Source organism: Gymnogyps californianus, chromosome 12 (assembly GCF_018139145.2).
Source record: "Gymnogyps californianus isolate 813 chromosome 12, ASM1813914v2, whole genome shotgun sequence".
Lineage (NCBI taxonomy): Eukaryota > Metazoa > Chordata > Aves > Accipitriformes > Cathartidae > Gymnogyps > Gymnogyps californianus.
In genome coordinates this window covers 16,273,371-16,300,677 of record NC_059482.1, presented here as the reverse complement: position 1 = coordinate 16,300,677, position 27,307 = coordinate 16,273,371, and the positions used below count along the sequence as shown (strand labels likewise).

Below are 27,307 nucleotides of genomic sequence, written 5' to 3'. Positions count from 1 at the left end.
GAGGTGTATGTTTCTTAAATGTAAACCCTCGGGAACTCCAAAAGACTTTAAAAAGTTTCATGCACATGAGTTTCACTTTAGCTATTGGTTAATTTGAATTATAAATTATTAAAATACTGACACTTACTTTGGCATTATAAACATCTGTATCAGAAATATACAGAGGAACACAAAACTGGCACATGCGAAGTAACTCTTCAGTTTTAGAATAGGAATGGTGCGATACTGAAACACAGATGATAATAAATCTTAAGGATAATTCCAGGGGTATTTTTAAAATTCTATTACATTTTTGTGATGACACATATATGCAAATTTATACTGTACTATTAAAAATATACATAGAATTAAAAGAGAACAAAAGAAAACCACCAAATAAAATTCACTTGAACATCTGTCAAGAAAAACAGCCCAGTCCAAAGGATAATTTCAAACCTATAAGGAAATCCACTGAGTAAATCAGCACTTCACAGATGCACGTAGTCAAAATCCTTATAAAGAAAGGATCTACACAGTAGTAAACCTAAAGTGTATATCTACACACCCACCAGTAACTACATACAGTACACCACAGCACAGTAAATTAAAGAACAGTTATTCAAACAGAGAAAGTACACTGTACCTAACAAATAACAGTATTATACTTGCAATGAAACAACCACAGAAAGCAAAGTATTTTCATTACGGATGCAGAAATACCTTTTTTTTTTTTTAAATCTTATTACTTTTAAGAGAAGTTCTTCATATAGTAAAGTTGCCAAACTCCTACTAAGTCCCTTACGGCAAGAATTTAACCACAGATTAGAGACAATCTCCTTTAATCTACTGAATTAGCATTCTCAAGGAAAAATGACCAACTCGAATCATGAGATCTGCTTTCCATTAGTTACCAAAAATCTCTTTGGATGTGCAGTCACCTCCAGAATCCAGTTTCAGAATGAAAACAGTTTCAAATATATTCTTATGCTGCTCTGAAGTGCAAATCAAAGACCAAAAAGGATTATTCTGCTCTTACCAACCTCTTTTTCAAGACCGGGTTCTGCAAAAATGAGTGAAAATCCACAGAAGTCATCTGATTTGCCACACCACGGACTGCATTCAAGGAGACAAACATTACAAAATGTATGCAACAGGCAAAGGAGAGTATGCAAAAGCATTGTTGTAGTTGAGACTCCACAGTATATAGGGGAGAGTACCACTGTTTTACACACATTTGACAGTTCTGCAAGGTCTTCGTGTTTCATAGCATAACATGTGAGCGGTTACGTTTTTATGTAGCTGACAGGCAGATGCAGAACACCCACAGACAGCAGCATCTGCCAGTTACATGCAAAACGTAACCCCAGACCTTCCCTAAGGTTTCCCAATAGGAAAGTATAATAGCAGATGTTAGAGATGGCTCACTGCCTCCAAAAATTTCCCCTAAATAGTATCACACCCCTATTAGGAATAGCTGAGGTACAGTGACAACAGCCTTGCTATAATTTAGATGAAAGAGTTTTTCTTCTCAAATTCACTGGTTTACATTTGATAGGAATTTAAATACTGTATTTTAAATTAAAAGAAATGACTACCAACAACATTGCCTGTGTTTGCTTTTAAATGCAAATACAGTGCCAAATGCACCACCTGCTACTGATAGACCATTTACATTCAGTAAACCAGACAGTAAAGCAATTTTATTATTACCCCCAAAACTGTGTTTTGACTTTATACATAGGTTTTGTTCAGGACTGCACCCCATTTCCTGACACTTCTTATTTTAATAAACAGAACACAAACATTAGCTTCCTATCCCATCCTACATGGCAGTTCGGTTCATTACTTTGGACAGTCATAAGAAACAAAGCAATAATTTTGCTATTTCATAATACTATACCACATTGAACAGCTAGACTAACCATTGGCTTCTTGCTATAATAATGCACTAATACTCTCATTATATTCAAATTCAAACCAAAAAGGAACTAAAATAAGTAAAAAACAAACAGAGACAAAACAAAAGGCAAGACAAAATCCTGGTAACTTTTCATTTTTGAGAAGTAAATTTTATATCTAGACTTAAAATTGAGAATGCAGATTACTCTTAAAGAAAAGATGAAGAAAAAAAAATATTGCATACTTAGTTGAACTGAGGCCCTCAATGGTTGACATCATTTCATCATAAATATCTTCCTCTATCCTTCCCTTCTGAGATGAATTTCTGAGAATGAAATGAAGTCCATGTCACAAATGCTATTCAGAAACTATTAATAGCTACAGAGGACCATACTTTCTCAGTTCGCAAGTCGGGTAAGGTACCAGGGAAAAGCTAAACAAGAATGCTCCAAACTGATAAACATATACATCCATAAGCACTTTACTAAGCATTTCTCTAGTTACTCAAATAATGCATTTTTCAAGACAATATTTTGATAAACTAAGATAATGTTTCACAAGTGAAAATCATCTACTTAGTTAACTCAGTGGTACAGGTACTACTGTAAGCATTTCTACACAGAGTGCCAATTTTTTATTACACTACAATGGTATACATTAATACTACTAACCAGAGACATATCTTTTAAAACTATAATATATATTTAGTTATAATATTATGTTAAACTGTATTTATTTTGTACTATAATATTTACAAACAAATCTCGCATCTATGAGTAAGAAAACTAAAAGCTGAGATAGCACAAGCGGTTACAATATATACATGTAACCAATATATGAGTTGTTTCGATTTGTTTTCCACTGCTCTTTAGGTCTCTTACTTCCCTACTCCCTTCCATTCTGCTACAGCCCATAAAGCAAAACACAACCTGAATAACTGAGGGGCCGGTAAGAGGAAGGGAGGGGAAGCTCCTTTTAGAGTCTGCTAACAAATGTGAATTGAGAAGTCTTTTAAAGGCCAAAGATTTAGCTTAACCTTTCTAATGCAGGAATACTATACACAGTGATTAATCAACCAAAAGATCACATGCTTACAGTACATTGAACTGCAAGAGGAGCACAGGATCACATATTTTAAAAAAAGAAAGTACTTGACAAACCTATCAGAAGTTCTCTGGCGCCCAGTGGAACACAAAGGTATTTCCTAAATCAAATAACGAATTAAGAATAAGTTACACACTCAGTAAATGGCAAACAACTATTGAAAATAAACGTCAGGAAGTTGCCAAAAACATTTTTATTCACAAATAAAAATCAAAAACCATTCTCAAGTAGAAAAGCTTATCAAAATCAACCCTTTCCAGCAATGTTTTCTGCTTTAAAAAAAAAAAAAAAAAAAAATCAACTTTTTCTGACCAAAAAAATTGTTAGAAAATAATTGAAGATCTTGTCCCTCTTATTTTTCTCCACATACTGAAATAACTAACATCAGCAGAGGCAAGTAGACTGGAAACCACTTCCACAAACCTGAATGGACGGACACTTAATTTAAAGTTTACTCCAGCTATCTGTCCACAGAGAGTAGCACAGCCTTGCTGCACCTCCAGGAGCACAGCTAAACACAAGCACATCTCCTCCTTTCAGCTTTCAATAAGGGCAGATGGAAGGAAAAATGAGTTTTCTTAAATTTTAGAATCTTAAAAATCTGATAAAATCCTGTTGCAGGCAGAGCATGTGGGGGGACTGTTTATTTTCCATACATTTTAAGTAAATGTTAAGTGCATCTAGAGTCTGGGATAAACTATCTTTTTTCCAAAACTACATGTAGTGAGCAGGACCCCAGATGGAAAAATGTCAGGAAAAAGAAGATAGTTTCAAAGTTTTACTTTGAAGGCTTACTATGAGTACAGCATGCTAGAGATTGGCAGAGTTTGAATACTGTTAAGTTCTGACAGAAATAGTTGTTGCACAGATACCTCCTTAGCTCTGTGTACACATTTAACACAAAGAGTAATAGCAGAAATTCAGCCACAAAAACCATGTTAGATTTCGAGTTTCACACCATAGAGACAAGGAGCAGTTTGCAATTGTAGGATGACAATCACTACTTCAAACCTCACCTTTCTTCGCCTTCCTTGTGAGCTTGAAGAGTCACTGCTCACGCTTTCTCTGTGGTTCAGGTGGGCAAAGGGCCTGGCTGCGCCCCAGGACTCTAAATAACGTGTCATCCGAACAGATGCTCGCATCTTCAGCCCATCATTAACTCTTGTTTTAGGGAGATGATTATTTGATATGCACTGTTTGGACTAACAGAAAAAACACATTCATTTAGAAAACAGAAAATTATACAAATTACAAAGAAATGAAGCTCTGTGTACTTGAGTAGTTTAGGACTATACAATCTAGCTATTTAGTAGGACTCTAAACACATATCAGCAATGTGTCAGCCAGCCTCGATTCCTTTATCTCACTTTAATTAATGTGAGCTAAAGCAAATCATGACATAATGAATTTGCTTCAGCTGCCTTTACAAGCCTTTGCTTGTAACACTGCAACATTCAAACTTCCTGGTTTATTTACGATGATGACAGTAAGCGCAGGATCTTATGAATAGATACAATTTCCTTGCAGTCAGCACAACAGCAGGGGAAAAAGATTCCCAATTCCTGAGCTAGGGCGTATCAAAACAGTGGTTAGGAGAAGATGCCACAAATTACAGACTCGACATTAGATTATATCCCTACGTCACAGGTGAAGAGTCAGGCAGTATATACAGGGTATACAGCAATACCCTTGTGGGTCTACAGGGAAGCTAAAACTACAGAATAAACCAAATACATCAATGACTGGTTATTCTCTAACATTTCACAGGTATCTTCAAGTGAGCAGGGACCATTTTAATAGACTTAGATCCTCATTCTGAGAATATGTGCTGTGTACGTATGGGGGGGCTGCAGTGTTGAGTACATAAAACATGCAACAAAGATAGGATTGAGTTCTTGCTAATTAAAAGTAGCTCTATACTGTTCCTTCCTGTAAAGATCCTGAAGAAGTTTGTCATTTTCATTCTTTTTTCTTTTGAAATATTCTACTCCTTAACCACAAGCCAATTCAAAATAGCAATACTCCAGGTGTTTGTAGTTACCAGGCTCTAAAGGGGCAACCAACAGTTACTAACTTTACACCTTGAAAAGAAGGTGAATCTCACATCTAAGATAGTGAGGAAGAAATTGTCAGAAGCTATTTTACAGGGCATATTTTATCTGAAAGTGGCCACACAGTACAGGTATTCTTTCATGACTTCATCCCACCTTTTGACCTGGATTTATGAGACAACACACTTCACACAAATACATAGTCAAATACATATTTTTACTCTAGGTGGACCACATAAGAGGTTTCAGCATAACACTTATTCCCTTCAAGCTAACAGATGTCATAAAACAGTAGGACGTGCTTTCAGATCTGAAGTCCCAAATCCAAGCTACTCAGATGACTCATACCATGCTTTAATTCTGTTCCTGAATTAAAAAGGTGTATGTGCCACAGACACCTATGTACTTAAAATGTATGTATATATTTGAATAAATATACATGTTTAAAAACATACACATACCCTTGGATCAACCACTAAGTAGGTTTTGATATTCATGGATTCAAGGTAAGGATCCCTCAGGTGTCCATTCCCTTCTTCTACTTCATAAGCTTTGCCTAGGTGATTTAATGTTGCTTCAGTGATGTGTACACGGCTGAGAAGGGGAGAAAGAACAAGAGACCCAAACACTTACAGAAAGGTCACATAAAGCATTTCATTTACATTTCAATGGCCACTGCTGACATTTCTGCTTTTCAGCCATCTTGTGCTTTGGCAGCCAACTGCAAAATCCTGCCAGTACTTAAAACCATATTTGCAATCCTTTACTGCAGTTCTTCGTCGCACATCTTTCATGGCAAGTATGCTAAAAAACACTTCCCAGAATGACATATTATCACTATAAAATTAAATTGAAATAAGCAGAGACATACAAGAAACAAGAGGAAATGCCATCAAAGGAGATCCGATGACTGACAAGACAGACTCACAGGCAGGTTGTTTCAGATGGCAAGAGCTGCAGGGAAAGCTCACAAACAAAACACAAGCAAGGACTGCCTCATGCTAGAAATGCATGAGGAGGGGAGGAGATGGTTACAAAGTCTGGAAGAAAAAGCTGGAAAAGGTTTTTTGTCAACTAGGAGGATAATTCTGGAAGTCTGTCTTTTGTGACTGAAACAGTAAGAGGAGAGCATAACATAGCAACAACAGCAACACACTTCTAAGGGGAGCAGCTAGTATTTTTCTGTACCCGTTCACACTTTCCCTTAAACGCTAGTTAGTTCAGTATCCCGAATCACATATTTCCATATAAATTATGAGTAATATCTTTCCATAGCGTTTCTCAACAAGAGACTTGAGTGTGTTCACAAAATAGCATTTCTTTTCCTATATTCTACTTTCTCATTGTTCATCTTCTCACAGCTTTTCTCGCTTTTCTTTGGCACGGAGGGGTTAAACACTGTGCTATCGGTCCTACAATCGGTTAGCGTAGAGCTGGGAACAGAACATTTCCAGAATGGAAGCTGACAGGGTGCAGCACTCCTGCCTAACTACAGAGAGCAAGGGGATCACTGTCCCATCCGCCTCTACTTCCTTATGCTGCATGAAGGTTTCCCTGAAGATAATTTAGCCAAGACCTGGAGACCACTAGCTGTGGCTTCCCACAAGGAAGAACAAAAAATTCCTCAATACTTTTGGAACCAAAAGGTAAGAGTTTTAGAATATAGAAGATGCATGTTTTTATTTGTTTACTGGTAATTGTCTCAAAAAAACCTGGTTTTTTACTTGTTACCTTGATTATGCAGTTTTGCAATTGAGGTGAACCTTCAAATCTGAAATTTTAAAGCTTGCTCTAAAGCATCATTTTCTCCCATAGAGACTGAGGCATACGGGTGATGTCTGTATTAACTGAGCTTTAAAACACAGTCATGTACTGCAGCAAATTTTCTGTGGTTTTCCACTTACCTCAAAAAGCAGTACATTTGTTCACTATCCACCATTTTCCATTTTACCAAGCTTCCTCTCTCCTCTTCCCCAAATCACACACTGCTGTAGTACATTTCAGATCTTACTGCAAACTTCTTTCTATTTAAATTACAATGCTGATGATTTCTCAGCAGTTACTAATGCTTACTGGATTCCAGGATCAGCACATAACCAAAAGCTGCTACCGCTAAAGCAGCCTCTCAAAGGCAAGCTGTAACATGCAGTATCGCACTTACCATGCTAGCACAGAATACCTAACATGCTGCACTCAATTTCTGTGCTAACAGGCCTGAGAAGAACATATTCTGATCTTTCAGGCATATACATATTAGAGAGAATTGGTCATAAATGCATTTTTAATTTTGTTTTTATGCTAGTCCTTTCTGCTTTACTAGTGTATTACATTGCTATGAATGCAAATAATTTTTAAAATCGGAAAGAAGATGAACAAGGATACTCTGTCAATGGAAATAAAATATTTATAAAGCTAGAAGTTTTTCTGCATCCTTTCAAAAGTCTCTAGAATTCCTTCATTTACAGAAACCCAAAATATATATACTTCTTATTTTAAATAAAAACCTCAAACTGCTCCTAATGACAAAACTTCTGCTTCCAAAGCAGCAGGACTAGCTAACATTGGAATGGGGAATCCCAGACACATCATTTTTCCACAGAGCAGGAAACAAATATAACATAACATTTGCATAGCGAATAGAAACCCTTCCTCCCTGTGAGGCTCAGTCTTCCACAAATGGAAGATGATCTCTGGCTAGTTTTGAAACACATGATAAGCAAGTGCTAGACGTGTATCGATATAGGAAGTATTAAGTGTAATGTTTCTGAATCAGCATGCCAACCTAAACCAGCTTTATTCTTTAACAGATTATCAAACATAAGCACGAAGAATGTAATGGAATAATCAAAGTTTTCAAGATTAGGCAATGGTCCTAAACGTGACTAAGAAAAGTATGTTTTCGTGCCGTATTCAGAGTCATGTTGTTTGCTTTACCAACAAAAGAAACTTTACAACTCTGTATTCTTGTTTAATCATGCTGAGTCAACACACTAAAACACTCAACCTGGATGGTATTGCAACTGTTAACCAAGCTCCAATTAGTTTTCTTTCTGTTTTGGTCACCAATGCAAGAAAATAATTTGATATTCATATCCCCTTATCACTTTGCAGAAATTAATTTTTAAGTTACAAGCATACACCTTAAAAGCTGTCTGAGGCATAGAAATAATAAGAAACCCTAAAATGTCACTGGTTAGAATCATTTTCCAAAAGAAACCAATACTTCAATGCTTAAACGTATACCCACATGAATGCTACTCAATTAATAAGTACTAATTTGCACAGACTACCAAGAACCTGCAAAATCGTAGTCTCATTTGGGAATGGAAAAAGGGAAACTCTTAATATGGTCTTTTTTGGTGTAGACTACAAAAAAAAAAAAAAACAAAACCCCACCAAACCGACCAAACAAAAAAAAGTTTCTTAGCTGACTTCTAATGCCCAAGTTCAACTTAGGGGAAAAAAAAAAAGTATACTTTCCTAAATGAGGAACATACAAAATGCTGGTGTTTTTTTAAAAACATTTATATTTGTCCTTTTCAATGAGCATCTTAAAAAAGGCAGCAAGTTACATTACTGCTTTGCCTCAGCTTTTCCACTCAGGACCACTCACTTTCCTTACCATTCTGCCCATGACAAATGCTACACAGAGAGAATACGCAACAACCAACAGCTCCAAACTCTCCTTGCTTGGATGCTCCTCATCAGGCTGCATTTTAATTTCCGAGTTGTTTGTGGTTTTGGAGGTGGGGGGAGTAGGGTGAATATAGAAGTATATACAGAAAATGTATATATACAGTATATACAGAAACACTAAGTAAATATGCAGCTTTGCCTTGTCAACATAAGTAGCATATCTATTCTTTAGCTGAACTTACAAAAATAGTATTATCCCTGTGCACAACATGAATTAACTAAGTCAACATAATGCACTGGTGAAGATGCACAAGTTTCTCCAACGAAGGGAAGGTCAAGAAGCAGTCACTTGCCTAAGAATAGAATTTTATAGTTCACTGAAAACAGAATCAGAAAATATTAACATTTTACAGCTCTGGTAAGTACACATTTGTCGTATTTTCATCATCCCATTATGAGGACTTGTGTCATGGCACAGTTACAAATTCCAGACTCATAAACCAGGATTATGAAAACCATGATGACAGAGTGAATCAGCACCAAGAGGGAAGATCCTCACCCAGGTACGCCTGCGGACTCCATGCGGTTCGCTAAGGACACGTCGTGCGACCAGACGTCATACTGCCACTTCCGGAGGCCGATCACACCGCACAGCACATTCCCAGAATGAATACCAACCCTCATGTTGATATCCACTCCTGTGGCTTCTCTCACCTGCCTATGGAGGGAGGAGGGTATTAGAGCGTAAGTTACGCTTTTGCTTTTCTCTCCTCCTCCTGGAGATCTGTTAAGGTTTAGTCTCATTATACACTTTGTGCAAAGACAAGAGACAAACTTACAACCTAATGCATAACTGTCCAACTACAGCTAATAAATACACTTTGAATGTTGACAAGAAAACTAAGAATTACTTTATTCAATATCTTCATAGCCTTGATACATTAAAAAGTCTTCTGTGCTATACTTACTTTATTGCTTCACACATGTCGAGTCCCATTTTAACACAGTTCCTGGCATGAACCGGTAAGGACACAGGTAAGCCTGAGACACAGTAGTAACAGTCTCCCAGGATTTTTATTCTCATGCATTCATTCTCCTGTGAAATTACGGTAAACATATTTAACAGGAAAAAATGAACTGCAAGTAGGCTAATGACACTAAAACTAGGACTTGTCTATATCGTTTTGATAAAGTCAGGCTTCATTCAATCCTTGTTGAAGCAAAGCTTACTTCTCTTTTCCCACATCCAAATGCCTGGACGTTGCTCACTGGAGAGTAACAGAAATGACCCCTTCAAGCATTTCTGAAATAAAATCATCTTACTAGTTTCTGACTTTATTCTTGGAACTGTGTGCAATTGAGAAACTATAAATAAAACTGTCACAGAGTTTACCATCTAAAGGATGAAATCTACTTATCTATCTTTTAATCTTTGTCTTTATTAACATCTGAATTATAGGCAGTTTGTTCACCTTTTCCTCAATTTTTGCATGGCAGCCTTATAAGTAACATTGGGCAGTGTCGTAAAACGTGCACAGAATTTAGGGGGAAGTTAAGAATTAAGATGCCCAACCTGGCAGCTTTGCAGAAAAACCAAAAAACTTTTTTTTTGTTTCAAATATGACTGAAGAGGAAGCCAGCACACACTACAGTTTGCTATTGCTAATAAAAAACCCCAGAATACTATCTGGCAGCAGAAAACTTTTTCCTAACTGTGCAACAGAGGATACTGCTGCCCATGACTGGCTGGAGAGAGGAAAGGGGAAGAGCAAAGAGCTCCTCATACTGTCTTTTGTTAAAACATTACTGAAGAATTTTAGCTACAAAGGTCGCAAGCAAGCCAGGGCTAAGTCTGCAAGGCTGTATCGTGTTTGACTGATGAGCAGAGATGGCTTCATTTGGGCCAGCTGCCCAACCCTTCCTGCTCTGGGAACAGCCCAGCAATTCTTCAACCAACTCCAAAAGCAGCCCAAATCAGTGGCAATTTACCAAACTAAGCTGTTCTCCCTCATCAGTCAAAGCCTTAAGAGAACATCCATCATTCTCCACCATCTTAAGCCATCCAGTAGGTTCTGAGCATTGCAGCAAGCGACAAGCTTAGATAGCCCTGTGCTTCAGTTTCAGAGATCAGCAGGGGAACCTACCCCTAGATTAGAGCTGTTAGACTTCAGCGTCCAGGTTAGCCATCGACTTTTATTAGGTAAATTGGAGCCTACAATGTTTTTACATTGTGGAAAAGATGACTGAGAATAAATACTCCCTGGCACAACAAAAATAGCACAAAAAGCAGGAATCTCTTCTTACAGCTCAACCACAGAATTGCAAAAGACCTTGACTCACTAAATCCAGACATTTTTTAAACAGTGCAATTTGCAGTCAGGAGTGAGAAATTAAAACATATCACTCAAAATCTGGAATCTTTTCTATTCTTCTATCTGAGGAACATTTGCAAAAAATGACCAAATGTCTTTAACCTCAGCTTCTACTTTGGTATAAAAAGCTCATGGCAACTAAGATGACATGACGTATTCTGTGTGTTCTTAATAGCTGCTTCACAACACTACAATTACAATACAATTAGTATGACTCTCTTATTTGCCAGTAATTGAAGTCTTAACAGCAACTGAATTCATATAAATACAAAGATTAGCAATGTCATTTAGTCAAAAAGGTTAACTAGGATTTTAGCCAGCTTTTAATCAGTGATATATTTAAGAATTTATTCAATGACATCCACAAAGGTTTAACTGAAGCAATTTCACTCCTCAGCTATATTAATAATTCTAGAATTTTCCCACTTTTTCTGAAGAAGTTTTAGAATTTCACAAAAATGAGATTTTCCAAGTCCACTAATTTTCTAATTTACATTCAGTATATCCAAATATAGTCAATTATTAAATCAAACCAACATCTTTAAACCATGAGAAGTTTTGATAGGTAGTCACTAGTCTTGACATGCTTTACCAGTGATAAATTTCTAGAACCAGAATTTGGTTTGGTATTTGTTTTTTTGATGTCACATAGGATGTAACAAAATGCAGCATTTATTTTCCTAAAGCCATATTTGCCTCATAATACTAACAGAAAAATCAATGGATATGACAGAACACATATCCAAGACTACGGTCAGTTTTAGAGGATAACAGAAATCATCCCACAGAGTCAATCATGCAAACATGTGTATGATACAGTCCCTGTAATCTGAGAACTCAAAACCTGAGTTTGTGATTACAGTTGCAAAGGAATTAACCTCAAGCAGCACTTTGAAGTGGTAAGAACTACTGCCAGCCTGAAGGGTCAGTAGTGAGGGTATGTCTTAATAGGGACCATTTTAATCTACTTCCCATTCTTACACTTTTCTGTAAGTATCCATTACTAATTATTACTCCTGAGCTAAAGAACTCCTTGGTCTGATGCAATATGACTGAATGTATGAATTTAAATGTGTGTCTGAGAGTTCTCCATCTGTAGAGTCAACAAACAATCCTTCTAACTGAACACAGCAAAGCTCCTCAATAGCGCTTGTATACAGTACCTCTTACAGCCCTATTACAATCATTTATTGCCATCAGACAATTCCCTGAATAATACAGATAAACCTCCAGACTCAAGAATCGGAATTACAGTAACAACTTGCTAAATTTCCCATTTTCCTTTTAAATTTTGTTTTAACGTGATTTTGCTAGTTAACTTTAAAGCCAAAGCAGTCTTCCCTTCCTGACTTCAGAAGCACTAACACCAACTGCCTTCTGTCTTGCGGAAAAGACGACTTCATTTTCCAGTGGTGGCCTTTATCCCTACTGCACAACAAACTGCAACACCTACCTTTGCAATCTGATCAAACTTCCCAAAAAGTTCATTCAGCATCACTACTAGTTCCTTAGGAGAGCAGTCACTGGCAAGGCGAGTAAATCCTACAATGTCTGCATAAAGAATGCTAGACAAGAACAAAAGGGAAAAAAACCATAACTGAAATGACGATGTGTCTATTCCACAGTCAGCTTAAATATTAAAATGCATTTAATAAGAAAGCATCTCTCTCTCTGGACAACAACTCCAGAAAATAGGGTTCAAGGATCTCAACTGATTTAGAAGACAGCACATCAGTTCAAGACACATTAGCTTCCCACAACAGGAAAGAAGCTCACTTCAGCCTGAAAGTCTACCTCCAGATTTTAATTTCACTGGACCATATACACTGTTAAGAATCAGCAGCTTATATTAATACAATTACTTCTAGAGTTTCCACTTACCTAACATTTTGGTGCCTTTTTACATAGAGGCTGTGGAAGTTGTTGTCATGCATTTGCCTATTATCATTAGTTTCCTTTAGTCGCTCTATGATTGCGAGCTTCATTTCCATAGAGATATGAGCTGGCAGTATGGATAAAAGCAAATTTTCCTAAAAGGAGAGGGGAAAAAAAAAATAATGATGCAAAATTCCTAACACAGTAAATTTGAAACTGCAGGATTTTAGTGACTGCAAGAAGGAATTAAAAAAAAAAAAAAAGCCTCTATTCAAAGAGCTTTTGAGTAATGCATATCAGGTTTTCCAGAAGGGACTTTTACATTTCTGTTCTCAAAATTACCGATTTTACAGTTAAGTAAGGGTGTTGCATATTTTTTTCTTTTGTTCCTCATGACCTAGATGTGACAGCTCTCTGTAACCATGAAACACACAAAAATTCACTATTCAGTCCTACAATTTCTGGATACATGAAATCTTATTTTGTCCACCAATCTAAGTGTTATGTTAGCATCGTCTGATAAAGCTTCTGGTAAAAGCTTATATTCTATGACAAACAATCTATGCAGTATTAAAAACCCTTGTGAATTCTCAAATGCTGGAAAAGCAGCAACAGATACAAAAGTGTCGACAACATGCTGCTATAGCTTAAATGAACCAGGAACTGATGCCACTGAAATGAAGTCTTTTCAACTGAGTGAGACTACAGACTCTTCAAAAACCACTTACATTGTTTGACTATTCAGTGCACTGTTTTACACTGGCTTTGACTTAAAAGCCTGTTCTTCCAAGAAGACCCTGCTAAGTTGCCAGGCAGAAGAGGAAGACAAAACGAGAGTACTTTTAACCCAGGAAGGGCTCCAGCGCCCCAGAGACAGAGTCACCACAGAAGAGGAAATGTTGCATGGAGCAGCCACAAGTAGGAACTTTTTCAGATGACATCGCCAGCAAGGTCAACACATTGTGTAACTGAGTAAAATGCTGTCCCTTTGGACCAAATCTTTGTCCCCTTTTCCTGAATACCTGATGCAGCAGTACACAGATGGCAATAAGCTGCCAGGGTTACTTAACCGGTGCCTGCCACCAAAAAGAAATGCCTTGGGATCACAGTGGGAAGAGGGAGTCACTGAGCATCAAGTACCGGCCTACACTAGGTATAGACGGCAGTTTATTTTGAGACTGCCCCCAGAAATAGAAACTTCTCCTTCTGCTCCTCTAGCATTTTAATACTAGGAGAGTCAACCTTGGAGAACAATTTAAACTGACAGCAGAGCCCCAGTGAATGTAACGGGGCCATTTGAGGCTGACACATTACAGTGTTTTCAAGGAAGCGATGATGAACCCTGATGCGTTTCTCACATCGTTTCCACAGAGAAAAAGTGGGTGGCAAAAAGGAGACTCAAAATTGTGTGACAAATTACAACACAGATCAAAAGAAAGCTGTCCATAGACTTAAGCACATCTACACTTCAAACAAGCAACCATAAAAAAAAAAAAAAAAAAAGCAAGTTACCACATCGCCCAAAGAATGAGCACACTGCCTGTGTAAGCTGATCAGATGCTTCTCTGGCTGCTGTGTGGGGAAATTCTGCCAGGACTTTCATGCAGATTTGTCATCTCATCTCACGAGATTAGCATCAGAGAACAGATCGCACTAGCAGTGTGGCATTTTCTTCTTCTCAATTTGATCAAGTCAGTCACTTTTCAGCCCCTCTTATCTAATAACTGGTGGGTAGAGAACTCGGTACACATCAGCCGTCTAGAGCTGCTGCTCTTAATCCTACTTATAGCAGGATAAAAGAGGAAAGGCACCCTAGTTTCAGCTTTGATACTTCTTTACAATCCTTCCTCAGTAAGAAATTCATGTTCCTTGCTTATTCTTCAAATATTACTGGAATTTATGGAAATAAACGATGTCATATTTGAATACTGTAATCTATTATACGATTTTTTTCCCCCCTTTGGCTCCAATTTTATCTTTCTAGCAAAAGAAAAATATTTTGTGAGACAAGAACAAATAACACTTTAGAATTCAAAACAAAAAAAATGCAACCAAGGGAAGCATGAAACTAAGTGCTGAAATTACCTTACAAGTATTTTTCAGGGCACGTTCCTTTAAGTTACCTTGGGCCAGTCCCAGTAACATTTTATACTAGGAAAAAAGTAACTAAAATAACTGGCAATTACATTCCTGTTACAAATACTGTGATTTTCGTATAGACAAGCCACAGAGAACAGCTTCCTCCCTTTAACTTCCTTCTTTTGTTACAAATGGCACAACTTTTATTTTTGACACTAGGTGGGTATCACAAAGATTGGACCAAGCCTTTCAACGTGCATTAGTCACCAACCTTATAAAACTATACAGACTTTAGAAATGAAAACAAGCAATTCATAACATGAATTAGTTCACTCACTTGTTGCCTCTTTTCAATCTTCAATTTCATTCGGACCTGAATGCACTTTAATGTGTATCTATACAAATCCCACGAAGCAACCTGCATTTGGCGTTTGTGAAATGCACCCATCAAGTTACCGCAAAGAAAAATGACAGCATTGGCAAGCAGCTGCACAAGAAGAAAAATATTTACCTACTGCAGAACAGTCATTGATACTTCACTAATACAGATACTAGTCCCTTAAAAACAATCAATCCCAGGCCACGTTCAATTTTTCTCTTACCCTGTCACACACCAAATCATAGTGTTGCAATTAGCCAGGATGTACCTGGGAAATATAAGCTAACTTTTACAGTCACAGGCATTCCTGTATGAACATACAGTAGTATAATGAAACAGAAAATTCTGCTATATCATTTAACATTTATTTGCAGGCACCAGTGTTTGGTTTAAGGAGAAACCAGTCTACAAACTCATGCATCAGCGTGCTGTGTGAAGTCTGACACACACCTGCATCAAAAGAGCTGGGGTGCTCCTTTGAACACACCCTATTAATAAAGTGTTGGGAACCCTGAAAGCACCCAGTAGCACCCCCAGGCCCTGCTGACTCCCCAGGGCAGCATCGGCCCTTTTGATCCACCCTGCAGGCAGTGCCAGATGAAGTTAGATAGACCCATCTGAAACAGCACACATTGGGAAGAATGATTGTGACAAAGTTTGTCATATTTTGAGTAACTTACTTAAAAAATTAAAATAATAATTCTGCTTCTTCCACTTAGGTCAGAAAACCAAAACGCATTATAGATTAAAATAATTACAATTTTATGAAAAGCATGCAAAACATGGGCCCAAAACTGGGCCCAAGCTCCAAATCCATGAACTTGAAACATCCGTGTGGAAGTTTGGAACTTATCTAAACAAGATAGTTATGCCCATATCAAATGGTAACATGACTAGGGTATTTAATTACTTAACCAAGTAGTATTTCCTTACCTGAAATAGAATGGATTCCTTATTTTCCTGAGAAGTCATGCTTACCACAATGCTTAGAACAATAATATGGGAGAGAGCAGAAAGAATGCTAATTATGACAGCACCTCTCATCCCAAAGGGTAGCATGGTATAAACAGTGAAGATTATGAATAGAAAGAATGGCACCTTTGGAAAGAAAGAGAGAAAGGAAAAAAAAAAAAAAAAAAGAATCACACATACATGTTATTAGGTGCCTGCCAAAAATCACTACAGAACAAGAAGGAAAGTAGCAGGATTCTTGCTCGCTTTCAGGCTGAACGACTAAATATTGATGTTTCAAAAACACAATTAAAACCATAAGGACAGTGGTAGTCCCAAAAGCTTTGAGGGAATTCGCAGCTATAGATTCATAGATAAGACAGTTTAACATGACATATTGCTTTTAAGTTTTTCAGCTGTCCTTGTACTTCATCCTTAATTTATTCATTACAGCTGAAGATGCACTTTGTACATCACGTATCAGGAACAGCGTGTTGCAAGGATAGCAATATTGAATAGAATCAGATTTCTCACCTTCTCCAAGTTATTATTCTAATTTTAACATCACCCGATCACATGTTTATGTTTACTCCTATTTGATAAAAACCAAAAATCCAACCAATACTTCCTGGTGCTGATACAAGAGAATAATTGTTATTGCCACTAACTACATATTTAGCTGCACAGAAGGTCTATAAAACTTAAATCCATATTTATAGAATTGTTATAGTGTTTAGCTCACATATATATATATGGAAACTAACAACTCTGATCAGAGGAAAATAATGCGGTGTTCCTGGCTCAGCTCCATCTCATCATTGCAACCCAACTTTTGCTGTTCCAGACATGAGCTTCCTTCAAGGAAGTCACAAGGCCTAGTCTGCACTTAAATGTTTTGCCAGAATAGATAGCTTGGTTGGGACGACAATAAACAAACAAGCAAATAAAAGTTTTCATTCAACAAAAGTAATCTTTTCATGTTCATCTTTACTATTTTATCTGGACTAAAAAAAACAAAAAAAAAAACCAAAAAAAAACCTTTTTCTGCCTTACATACAACCCCTATCACACAATGTTCTGAATGCTATGTAATAGTTTTATAAGCAGGAACAAGCAAAGGTCATACCTGCATTTAAATAGTAGCTTTAGTGATAAATCCATAACTTGAAATTAAAGTCTGAAATGAACCTATTCACTTCCACTTTCTAATCTAGGGTCTCCTTATATTTTAGGCTTTAAATCAACATTAATGAATTATTACCACGACAACAACACAAGACATTGGCTTGCAGCACTGAAAGCAGCAAAACCAAATCTTGCTTTGTTACATGTTTGTACATATAGCTAAGAACAGTAAATTTTGTTTTTTCCTAAGGCAATAGTTTCTTCCTTAAGTTAAAAAGTACTGAATAGCAACTGTAAATACACAGTGCTGGATCCAGGCCATAATACAAAACAGATTTTGGTTGTTTAACTGATAATTTATATCTTTATTTGAAATAAAGAGGGGAAGGGGAAGAGTCAGTAAAACAAGATAAAAAGTCCTTTTTATTTCATTAAAAACACTTCTGTTTACGTTATGAGAGCTTAGGAGGAGTTTCCTACAGATTATGATATTTTTGGCATCATGAAATCGCCCATCTTCTGATCAGAGATACTAAGCAATGAACTTCAGCCACACCCAGCTATGCCAGGATGTGCCATTAATTCTTATTGTTCACTTCACCTCTCCCACTGATCTGAAAACATGCTCCCTAGGGCACACCCAGCTCGAGAGTCCTTTATACATTTCTTGACCACCACTTTGACCCATATAAATTAATAAAGCAAGTATTATTAATGAAAAATTCTCTCAAAGATGAATTCGTAGTAATTAAGATTTAGTAAAAATCTTAAATAAAAATACAATTCAATTACAACTTAAAGATGCAATTCCTGCATAGATTTATGCAGTTATCCAATTTTCTCAGCTGAACTGTATTTTCACTATAATAAAGAATACAAACTAAAATTTACTATAATAAACCAATAAAACCAATTTAGGAAAGTGAACCTGAATCTCAAAAAAAAATATTATGCAGTTATAACATTCAGAAAAAATAAAGCACACAAACCCATTCATATATACCGACTACCGGTTCTAAGTACCTGAATGAACAAGATATACATACCTGTTCCCACAGTTGATAATCATTTTCTTTTTCAAAAAGAGATACATATCCTACGATTAAGAAGCAAATCCAAATCATAACTCCAAATAGCGTTAGCCATCTCCGAAATAGGGATTCAATACATAAAAGTAAGTACATGACTGCAAATATGACAAGAGCAGCACATACTGCAATAATGAAGGCAAGATGATAATGTGCTTCCTGCAAAAGCAAAACAATGTGTTATATTTGGTCTAGACGTCCCCTTTAGAAAAAATGGAAAATGCATCTATACTGTCCTGGAAACAGCTTAGATAGCTTTAAAATATGCTAACCTGAGTTCCTAAGTAGTCTAGCTGTGCCAGCATTAACGCTTTCTGATATTCACACATACAGACATAATATAATAAATATTATAGATACCCAGTTTACCCCAGTTCCGCCATTATTGTTTCCCAAATTAGTGTTTTTGGTTCTGTCTTTTAAGCTAAGTTCTAACTATACTATGTTGTACAATGCAGATGTACCCAAAGAAATGCATTTAAGGAGTTCAAGCTTTGCTAAAAAGGAGTGTAACAGCTCTTTTCCTAAGTTTTACAGGAGATGACTTGTAACATACAAACAGTGTTGCTACTTCTTTACTTTTTTAAGAAATAAAAGCTAAAAGACATACAAGTGCAATTGGTAAGATTAGATTTGTTGCTAAAGAGAGACTTCAAGACACTTTATCATGAAGCACAGTATTTGGAAAGCAGTGTTAGAAGGCAATGAAGGATTATAACAGCTTCCTTATTACCTTTTTACAACATTATCTTTAAATCAACTCCCCTTTTTACCAGCTGTCAACGGGGCTCGCTTGAAGAACACTTGATTTCTTTACAGAAAATCATATTGCACTACAACAAAAAATTCTTTAAGCTGCATCTTTCCCATACCTATAGGATCCCTGCTCTTTGCTAACTATTGATTCAACGGATCACCCGTTGTACTGGGAGATTCCTGTTGTGGTTTTATTACAAAACAAACAAACAAACAACCCACCCACCCCAAATCAATAGGAATTAATATCTACAAATCCTTAAAAAAAAAAAAAAACACGTCAAGAATTCATAACCAATGAATCACTATATTATTTTACATTTCTTAGATGACTCTAAAAAGAAAATACAAGAAATGCAGGACATTTTAACATACATTCTTGTTCCTTCCTTGGCCCCTTTATTACTTATTTACTATCATAGCTACCATTTAGCATAGATTATGATTTGTTCATAACATATAGGAAGGAAAGAACAATCCTTATAGTAACTGTGCATGTGCCTGACAACACTGTCTCCTCTCTTCCCTGTCCCTTCAAAAACATACACAGCTACACAGCATTACATACACAATTACTTGATTTCTTTCAACATTGCAACTTTGATACCATGTGGCTCAAAAAATTATTTAGCCAGAAATGTTTTGTGTGCTATTATAGTGATTCCTCATCATCTTTGAAAACATCAAACACAAAGAAAAAAAGTATACTCACATCAATGACAAAAAAGATTATAATTAAAGTAGTCCAGAAGATGATTGCAATGAAGAGCAGCAATAGCAGGAGTGGATGCTGCTGGCTTGTATAGCGGTACTTCTCATAGAGTGGGTCTGATATCCTGCAGTCATCATTTTCGTTGAAGAAGTATTTACCTTTAGCTGGCATTTTCTCCCGGGTTGGCTGCTATTTCTCTCAGTTCCCAGTACACACAAGATGACACAGCTGAAACGACTGGTTCAAAGAGAAGTTTTGTCTTTTCGCTGCTGCCTCTGCGATCTTTAGGCACACCGAGTAACCCACGTTTTCTGATTTTACTTCTCATGAGCATTAACTTCAGATTTCCAATGCAACCAAAAGTAAAAGAGTTAGCCTTCCCAAAACCATGGGCAATTCATCATCAGCTCTACACATGAATCTCTAGATCAACTTGTATTTGTGCAGATAGGAGTTTTGGGCATGTTTTTTTTTTTAAATTATGATTTTGCAAGTCTCTAACTCCTTTCCATAAGCTTGAATCTCACTTGCTGGGATGAACTCTGCAGAAAGACAGTATTATTAAATTAATGTATTCAGTTAAATGTACACAGTGCTCCCCGAGGAAAGAAAAAAAGAAAGTACATTCCTTAAACTTCCTATCTGCATGCTCTAACCAGTGAGCAAAAGCTGTTTCTTGCTGGTGGGGTAGAAGCCCAACAGCCCCGTGCGTGGGCAATGCTGCCCAGCAGCTGCAGAGGCAGGGCTCGGGCAGCACTCGCCAATGGCTGCTCTGCGCACACCAACTGCACCTTCCTCTAGCAACTGAAACATTTTCATATGAAAAAATGTACTACATCTATTTTGTTTCCTTTTGAGCAAATGACATAGTTTCAATGAGCATGTTGTCTAACTGAATACTAACAACTCTCTTGAAGTGATGTGCATGCCTGTGTGTATGTGTATATATGTATATAAAGTCTTTAATCACAATACGCAGTTTATATTCTTTTTCAAAACATGCATCTTAATTTTTAAGAAATTATTTTTTTATTCATTTCACACTAATTAAAAGGCATAGAAAATGAGAAGAGATGTATTCTGTATTTGGCTGTCCAAGCCAAAATTCATTAAACTTTTTAACAAAAAAAAAAAAAAAACCAAAACACTTAACATCTAGTTCTGTATTTTTCATTCAGCTCTAATTAATAGTGTTTCCAAGGCAATAGGTGTGTTCTGTTAACAATGAACATTAAGGAATGAACTATATTGTTAATTACTAATGACCAATGTTTTTCAAATAGATTCATGAATATAGTTCATTCAATGCCCTGAGATGTAAAGCAACAAATCAGGGGGATGGGATGGAGGGAAGCATGAAAAACAGGATTTCAGAAGAAGTCTTATTAAAACTTGATAACAGGACAACAGCTTCTTTGCCACTTGACTGCCGTCACTGTGGTGCCCAAGGCCATTGCTCTGGGGAGAAAGAACTCGCTAAAAGACTTGTAGAAAAGCCAAATCCTAGCCAGTTACTCTCAAAAGGCAAAATGCTTAACCACACACATGTGTTTAGACTGCATTCACACTACAACCAGAAGTGGTGTTAAGGAAAAACTTTCAGAAACCATACTGAGTGATTTAGCCTATGTAAATGGAGCCAAACGCTAGCATACTCCCAAATTATTAATGGCCAAGCAGGCAAAAACAGATACACCAATACTGAGACTGGACAAAGTGAAGTAAACTTTTGCAGCAAAATGAGTAACTACAACTTCTTGCCCAGCGTATATCACAAACTTGGATTAATTACAAAAAGAGAAATGACTATACTGCATCACTTTTATTGAGTAACACCCAGAATAAACTCACGTATTAAAAATAGAAATAAAATTGAAGACATCTTTCAATACATCTATATGTATAGCTAATGGTACACCCAATATCACAGCTGTACCATTTATTACCGAGCTTTTCTTCATAATAAAAGGCCTCCCATTTTTCACCTGAAAAAATTCTTCTGGTCCTCATACCATCTGCATGTGCATAATAATGCTCTTGCAAAAGTGTGTGAATGTATCTTAGAAATCACTGACACTTAAAGTAAAGGAGATGCCAAGAAGAAATGGAAACATTCAAATCATGCCCTAATGCATTTTCCAAGTCATACAGGTGACTGCAGAATTACTTCACTTGAGTCTAGGCCAGTTTTTTCTGAAGAGGAAACTATCAGAAGGTATGCACAGGGGCAAGTATTTTAATCTTAATTCGTCTTTCAGTAACAAAGAGAACACGCTATAGACAGTGGGAAGGTTATGACTGATGCACCAGAGAGGCAGACAACTCACTAAACAGCCTGAAGAATTCCTTTACCATGAGGGCGGGGGTGCAGGAACGCACTCTGCCTGAAGTGATCCGCTATACATAAGAGACAACAGGCTTACTGTCCCAGTTCCCTCAAAGTGCATTTTCAGAATAAAAACAATGAAAAAGTTCTTTAATATACTTGCAGAAATATGATTTTGAGGGTAATTTTTATGATAATAGGTATTTTGAGAGGCAGCTTTATTTTTCCAGTTAGCAGAACCAAATCCATTTTCTAAAAATAACTGTTAATTGCTAAGCAGCAATACACTCACAATTATGAGAGGCAAGTAATCCTGTCTTGGGCTACTTAATATTGAAATCCAAGAAAAATTACTTCACAGCTTTCTTTCTGTAATTTATTCTTCTGACTATGTCAATGAAAAAACAATACCAGGGACAATCTCTATTCTACAGAACTATATTGTGTGGCTGTGGGTCAGTTATCTAATGTTCAAAAGATTAAAAAGTTGTCAAATGTCAGCTTGGAACTATCTCTGAATATTATTCAAGAGTTTTACAGGACACCAAGTTGAAGAGACATGTCTCTTCAATGGTTTAATCAATTTTAATAAAAAAAGAGATTGCTACCTCATCAATTTGTATATTCCTCCACTGATCTTCGTAGATATACATTACAAGCAGTTATGAATGACTCCTGGGTCATAGCATTTTCTTTTCAAAACTCTGTTAGGTAAAGAAACCCCCAAACAGTACTTTATTGATTTACCAAGAATCTATAATACACTGCATAAATGCTACTTTGAGATTAATAATTCAACTCTGAACTAGTTTCAGTTTGCATCCCATGTCCCACTGTCACTACCACCTACCTTTTTAAAAAGTGCCACAGAGCAACTTGTGCCTCTTCAGCACAAGTTAAATACTTTTTAAATTGCAAATTATTTGCAACACACAAAAGTAGCTATCTGAGAATCATGCAATTATGCATTAGTTGAATTAACACATTTTTACATGTGACAAATGTAATCACCTGCCAATCATCATCTTATAATCAAAACCAGACACAGACATATAGTATAGGAATTGTATTTCAGCTCCAAACCCACTACAATCACTTAAACAGCTTTTTGCTTTTTTTTTTTTTTTTAACATTACTGGCGTTACGTCTTTCCGTTAACATACAAGACAATCTTTTGTTTAAGAAACTTCAGTAGGCTTAGCTGAAAGTCACCACTTTTTGTGCCCTTCCCCCTTCTCTGAATTTTTTCCAGCAAACTTCTGAAAATGTAGAAGACAGACTTGAGAGAGAGAAAAAGATTCTGTCTCACGGATGGCATCACACACTAGTAAAATCACCAATTTAACACACTCCTGTTTATATATTTAAGGATCACATGAGTACTGTGCACTATAGCATCACTTTTGGTTTTTTTGGTCATTGTTTCTTGGAGATTTGCCGTTCTGACACCACAAGAGAGGTGTAACCCTGAAACAGCAACAGGCCACAAAAACCAAACAGCACTCCCAGAAGCACCAGTGGCAAACACACCAAGCCAAATGGAGGCTGGATCTGGGCTGCTGCCATAAAACCATGGAGTTCTGATCACCAGCTTATCGAGAAAAAGCCTCATTTCTTTAGAAACCTTCACTGTGTTCTGAAGAATTAGAAAGGAAAAGGAACAATTTGTCAGCCAGCTTAGTATATATAAAAAACAACCCCAGCAGTATGGGTTGGAAACTGCACTGAGAACCTACAGGAACATCTACCAAACAAACAAATACGATTTAGTCAGATCTGGGTGAGCTCCACAGCCATCTGCATGCCAATTAACATGAAAAACATTTGGTCAGATAAAGAAATTTGCCCAATGAATACGTAAGAACAAACACTGGACATGTGATAGGCATAAAAAAATTGGACAATAGGATTCCTTCCAGAACATGAATCAGAACAGCTACAGCCTTCCAAATCTACTCTGTTTCAAGCCACTGGGAACAAGATTGTGTTCAGATTCAGCAACAGAAACTTATCTAGGTAAATACTGGGCAAGACCTGGCACACACACACAGCCACCTTTCCCTTGCAAGCAAAAAAGACAACATTTCTATCTTCCACAAATCTGGGTATTTCTGACTGCTCTATGCTTTCCTTCCCATAGATGGGAGTTTTCAAGCATTGCTAAACTCTCTGGTCTCCTACTGACAAAGCCATAGGATTTTGTTACAAAAAATATGAAAGCAAATGTTTCATTAGGCTACTATGCTTGGACTGAGGCTCTTTTGTTCTCCCGGGCTAGTTAAAATTGTCCACAGTGCTTCGTGTCAATACACAACGGTTTCTTAAGAATTGGCCTGGACTCAACAGTTGCAGAATAGACATGACCATACTACAGAACCTATAGAGACCAAGTGTTCTCAAGAAAACTACCTGAAACATGGTATTATGGGCTACACTAACAAGTCGTATTACAAAAGTCAGAGAAGGCTCTTTCTTTTGCAGTCTGCTCAAGATAAGTAGCTACAAAAAGCAAGTCTCTTGACAAGGCAAACTAATCTGGGAACATGCATCACACAGACCAACCCTTTACTGAGGCAAAGCAGAAAGTTCAGGGCAGACGAAGTAAATCAGCTGATGGGGTGAGAACACAATTCCTTGTGCCTCCAAAGCAGCAAGGACTTCCCTCATTTCCCATCTCCAGCCTTGTCATAAACACTATGCAATGTATCACTAGGTAACAGCCTTCCCCCCACCCACTTGCATTGCAGGCATATGTTCATAATATATTTTCATAATATGGCTAGTTACTAAACAGAGCATTCTTCCTCCTATCTTATTTTCTAAATAGGCTATTACTACTTTCCAAGGCACATCAGCATTGTATTTTCCATTCTAATAGCCAACTGTCACCCAAATAATTTTGTTACCACCTCAAATTTCATTCTCTGGTCAGGTGACCATCTGTAAAATAATGTAAATGTTTGCAAGATAGAGGTGATTTTTGCCTCCCAGTGATTCATTTAGCCCTGCCTGTGCATACTCCAACCAGCATAGATGAAGCAAGCACTGAACAGCCAGGAAAAATCAAGTCGATTCTTCTATCAACTTGAAATAGAATCACATCAAATTCTTGCATTTTGTAAGCCTCTTGAAGCTTCTGGCTGCAAAGGTTTTACTTCTCTGAAACAATACTAAATGGGCAAATGCCGTGAAGATCCAGGCTTCTCAAGATGCCTCTCAAAATATATTGAGATTAAAAGGTTGGCTTGAGTCTTTGTCCTGGTAATAACTAAAGGGTCTTGCCCCTGAGCCCCAGCTCTTTTGACCAGCAGTAGTTAGTGATGACTATCCAGCAGCTCTTTGTTTCAGTTCCAGTGACCTTTCCTGCTGTCTGGACAACTGCCTTGCCTCCAGAAAGTCCCTAGTCCCCACTGCCTGCTTGGAGCCAAAGGTAGGAGCCGCTTTTCTACGCACATCGGTCCCAATTATCTCTTTGTCACCCACTTTCCATCTAGAGCTCAAGTAAGTAGCAGGGGCCCATCAGTTTTCCCCCACAACATGCAGGTGCATTTGTTTCAGGCACACTGCATTGGGCCCTTTTTTTTTTTTTTTTTTCCTTTTTTTAAAGCACTGCAGGTCACACATCAGCCCAAGAGTGTGGGTAACTTCAGCACCTTCCTCCCCAGCAATTGTCTGCAAGGAGCAATGCGAGGGCAGCCAGAGGAGGGAGAAATGGGAGACCACTGAAGGCATCGAGAGAACAGAGCAGAAAGCCACTCATCACAGTGACAAAGAGCATTCTCCCCCCAGCAATGCAAGGTGGAGCAACAGAAAGAATGATGTGCTACCTGATACAAAAATCAGACTGATAACAACAAAACAGTTCTTGGGATGGCCCTCCTTTATTCTGTATTTGCAGAGCATGAACAGTTTTCAGGTGCTAGCTCAGTCGCTGGCTGGGGAGTGGATCTGGTAAACCTGCACCCTCCTGCCCACTCTCTCACTCGCAACAGGATGCGCAGATGGCCAGTGATCATGTCCTTTCTCCCCTCTCTTGGGAAAATGATTCACAGCAGCTACTGACCAACTTAATGCCTTTCCAAATGGGATCCAAGTATGTTGCAGTTCTGTTCATTTCAAAACTACTGATGTATTCAGAAACACAACCACAGTAACCACCTGGACAATCTTTAAAGTATTTTTTCACTTAGCTGTTCATTTGCCAAGGACTTAAGTCTTGCTCACCTAAAGCTGTCTGTTTACTAAAAAGCAGTCTCACCCATGAAATATTAAAACAAACGCCAACAGCAAGAACCAAGTGAAGTAATATACATTGCCTTATTCCTCTCAATAACTGCTGCACAAAAGCATGCAGAACCAGTTTTTCCATCTTTAACTACTACAGCACCAAAGACAGAGGGTACAGTTTTGATTTCCATTCCATCTTTTGTTTCACACAAATGACAACAGTGTTTCTGAAATTACTTTAGCAATTTCCATGACAAGAATGATTGCTGACTGTAATTACCCATTAGCAGATATTAAAAGGGAATCAGGAACCTACAAACATCCAGTAGAATAATTGAAGGAGATTATAGATTAATTACGAATCTCGGGCAAAAATAATCTCCAGTCTAGTGGACTCCACAATTAATTCAGTCTAGGAAATGAACATTAGTAACCCGAACGTACACCAGGAAATACCATTCACGTTAAAGACAACACTTCTTCCTTTTAGACTTTGCTTTCAAATGCTAGCCTGCAGACACCTTAGCTTTTTCTACTCATACAAAAACATTAAATGAAGAACAGATGCGTTTTTAATGATCTGCTGCTAGCAGTGGTAAATATTACTTGCATAGGTAAGTTCCTTTACATAGGTAAATCTTTTTTTTATATTTTGAAGGTTTTCATGTGAAATTTCACCCTCCTTAATCACATTTAATTTCTGAAGAGCTCCTTCTGCAATACATAAAAATGTTACTTATATTTACCT

At 37.3% G+C, this 27,307-nt stretch overlaps 1 protein-coding gene across 1 annotated transcript in view; it reads right to left on the bottom strand.

Annotated features, from left to right (window-relative positions):
• Window positions 1–27,307, bottom strand: part of ADCY7 (adenylate cyclase 7) — a 47,112-nt gene that overhangs the window by 14,135 nt on the left and 5,670 nt on the right. The window contains exons 2-15 of the mRNA XM_050903909.1: window positions 20,007–20,243; window positions 18,497–18,697; window positions 16,308–16,472; window positions 15,333–15,482; window positions 12,923–13,071; window positions 12,495–12,606; window positions 9,638–9,765; window positions 9,229–9,387; window positions 5,495–5,627; window positions 3,999–4,184; window positions 3,039–3,082; window positions 2,123–2,203; window positions 1,020–1,092; window positions 128–225 (exon numbers count right to left, since the gene is read on the bottom strand). Coding sequence (XP_050759866.1) covers window positions 128–225; window positions 1,020–1,092; window positions 2,123–2,203; window positions 3,039–3,082; window positions 3,999–4,184; window positions 5,495–5,627; window positions 9,229–9,387; window positions 9,638–9,765; window positions 12,495–12,606; window positions 12,923–13,071; window positions 15,333–15,482; window positions 16,308–16,472; window positions 18,497–18,697; window positions 20,007–20,177 — 1,850 coding nt within the window. The 5' untranslated portion in view covers window positions 20,178–20,243. The remainder of the gene's footprint in view (window positions 1–127; window positions 226–1,019; window positions 1,093–2,122; window positions 2,204–3,038; window positions 3,083–3,998; window positions 4,185–5,494; window positions 5,628–9,228; window positions 9,388–9,637; window positions 9,766–12,494; window positions 12,607–12,922; window positions 13,072–15,332; window positions 15,483–16,307; window positions 16,473–18,496; window positions 18,698–20,006; window positions 20,244–27,307) is intronic.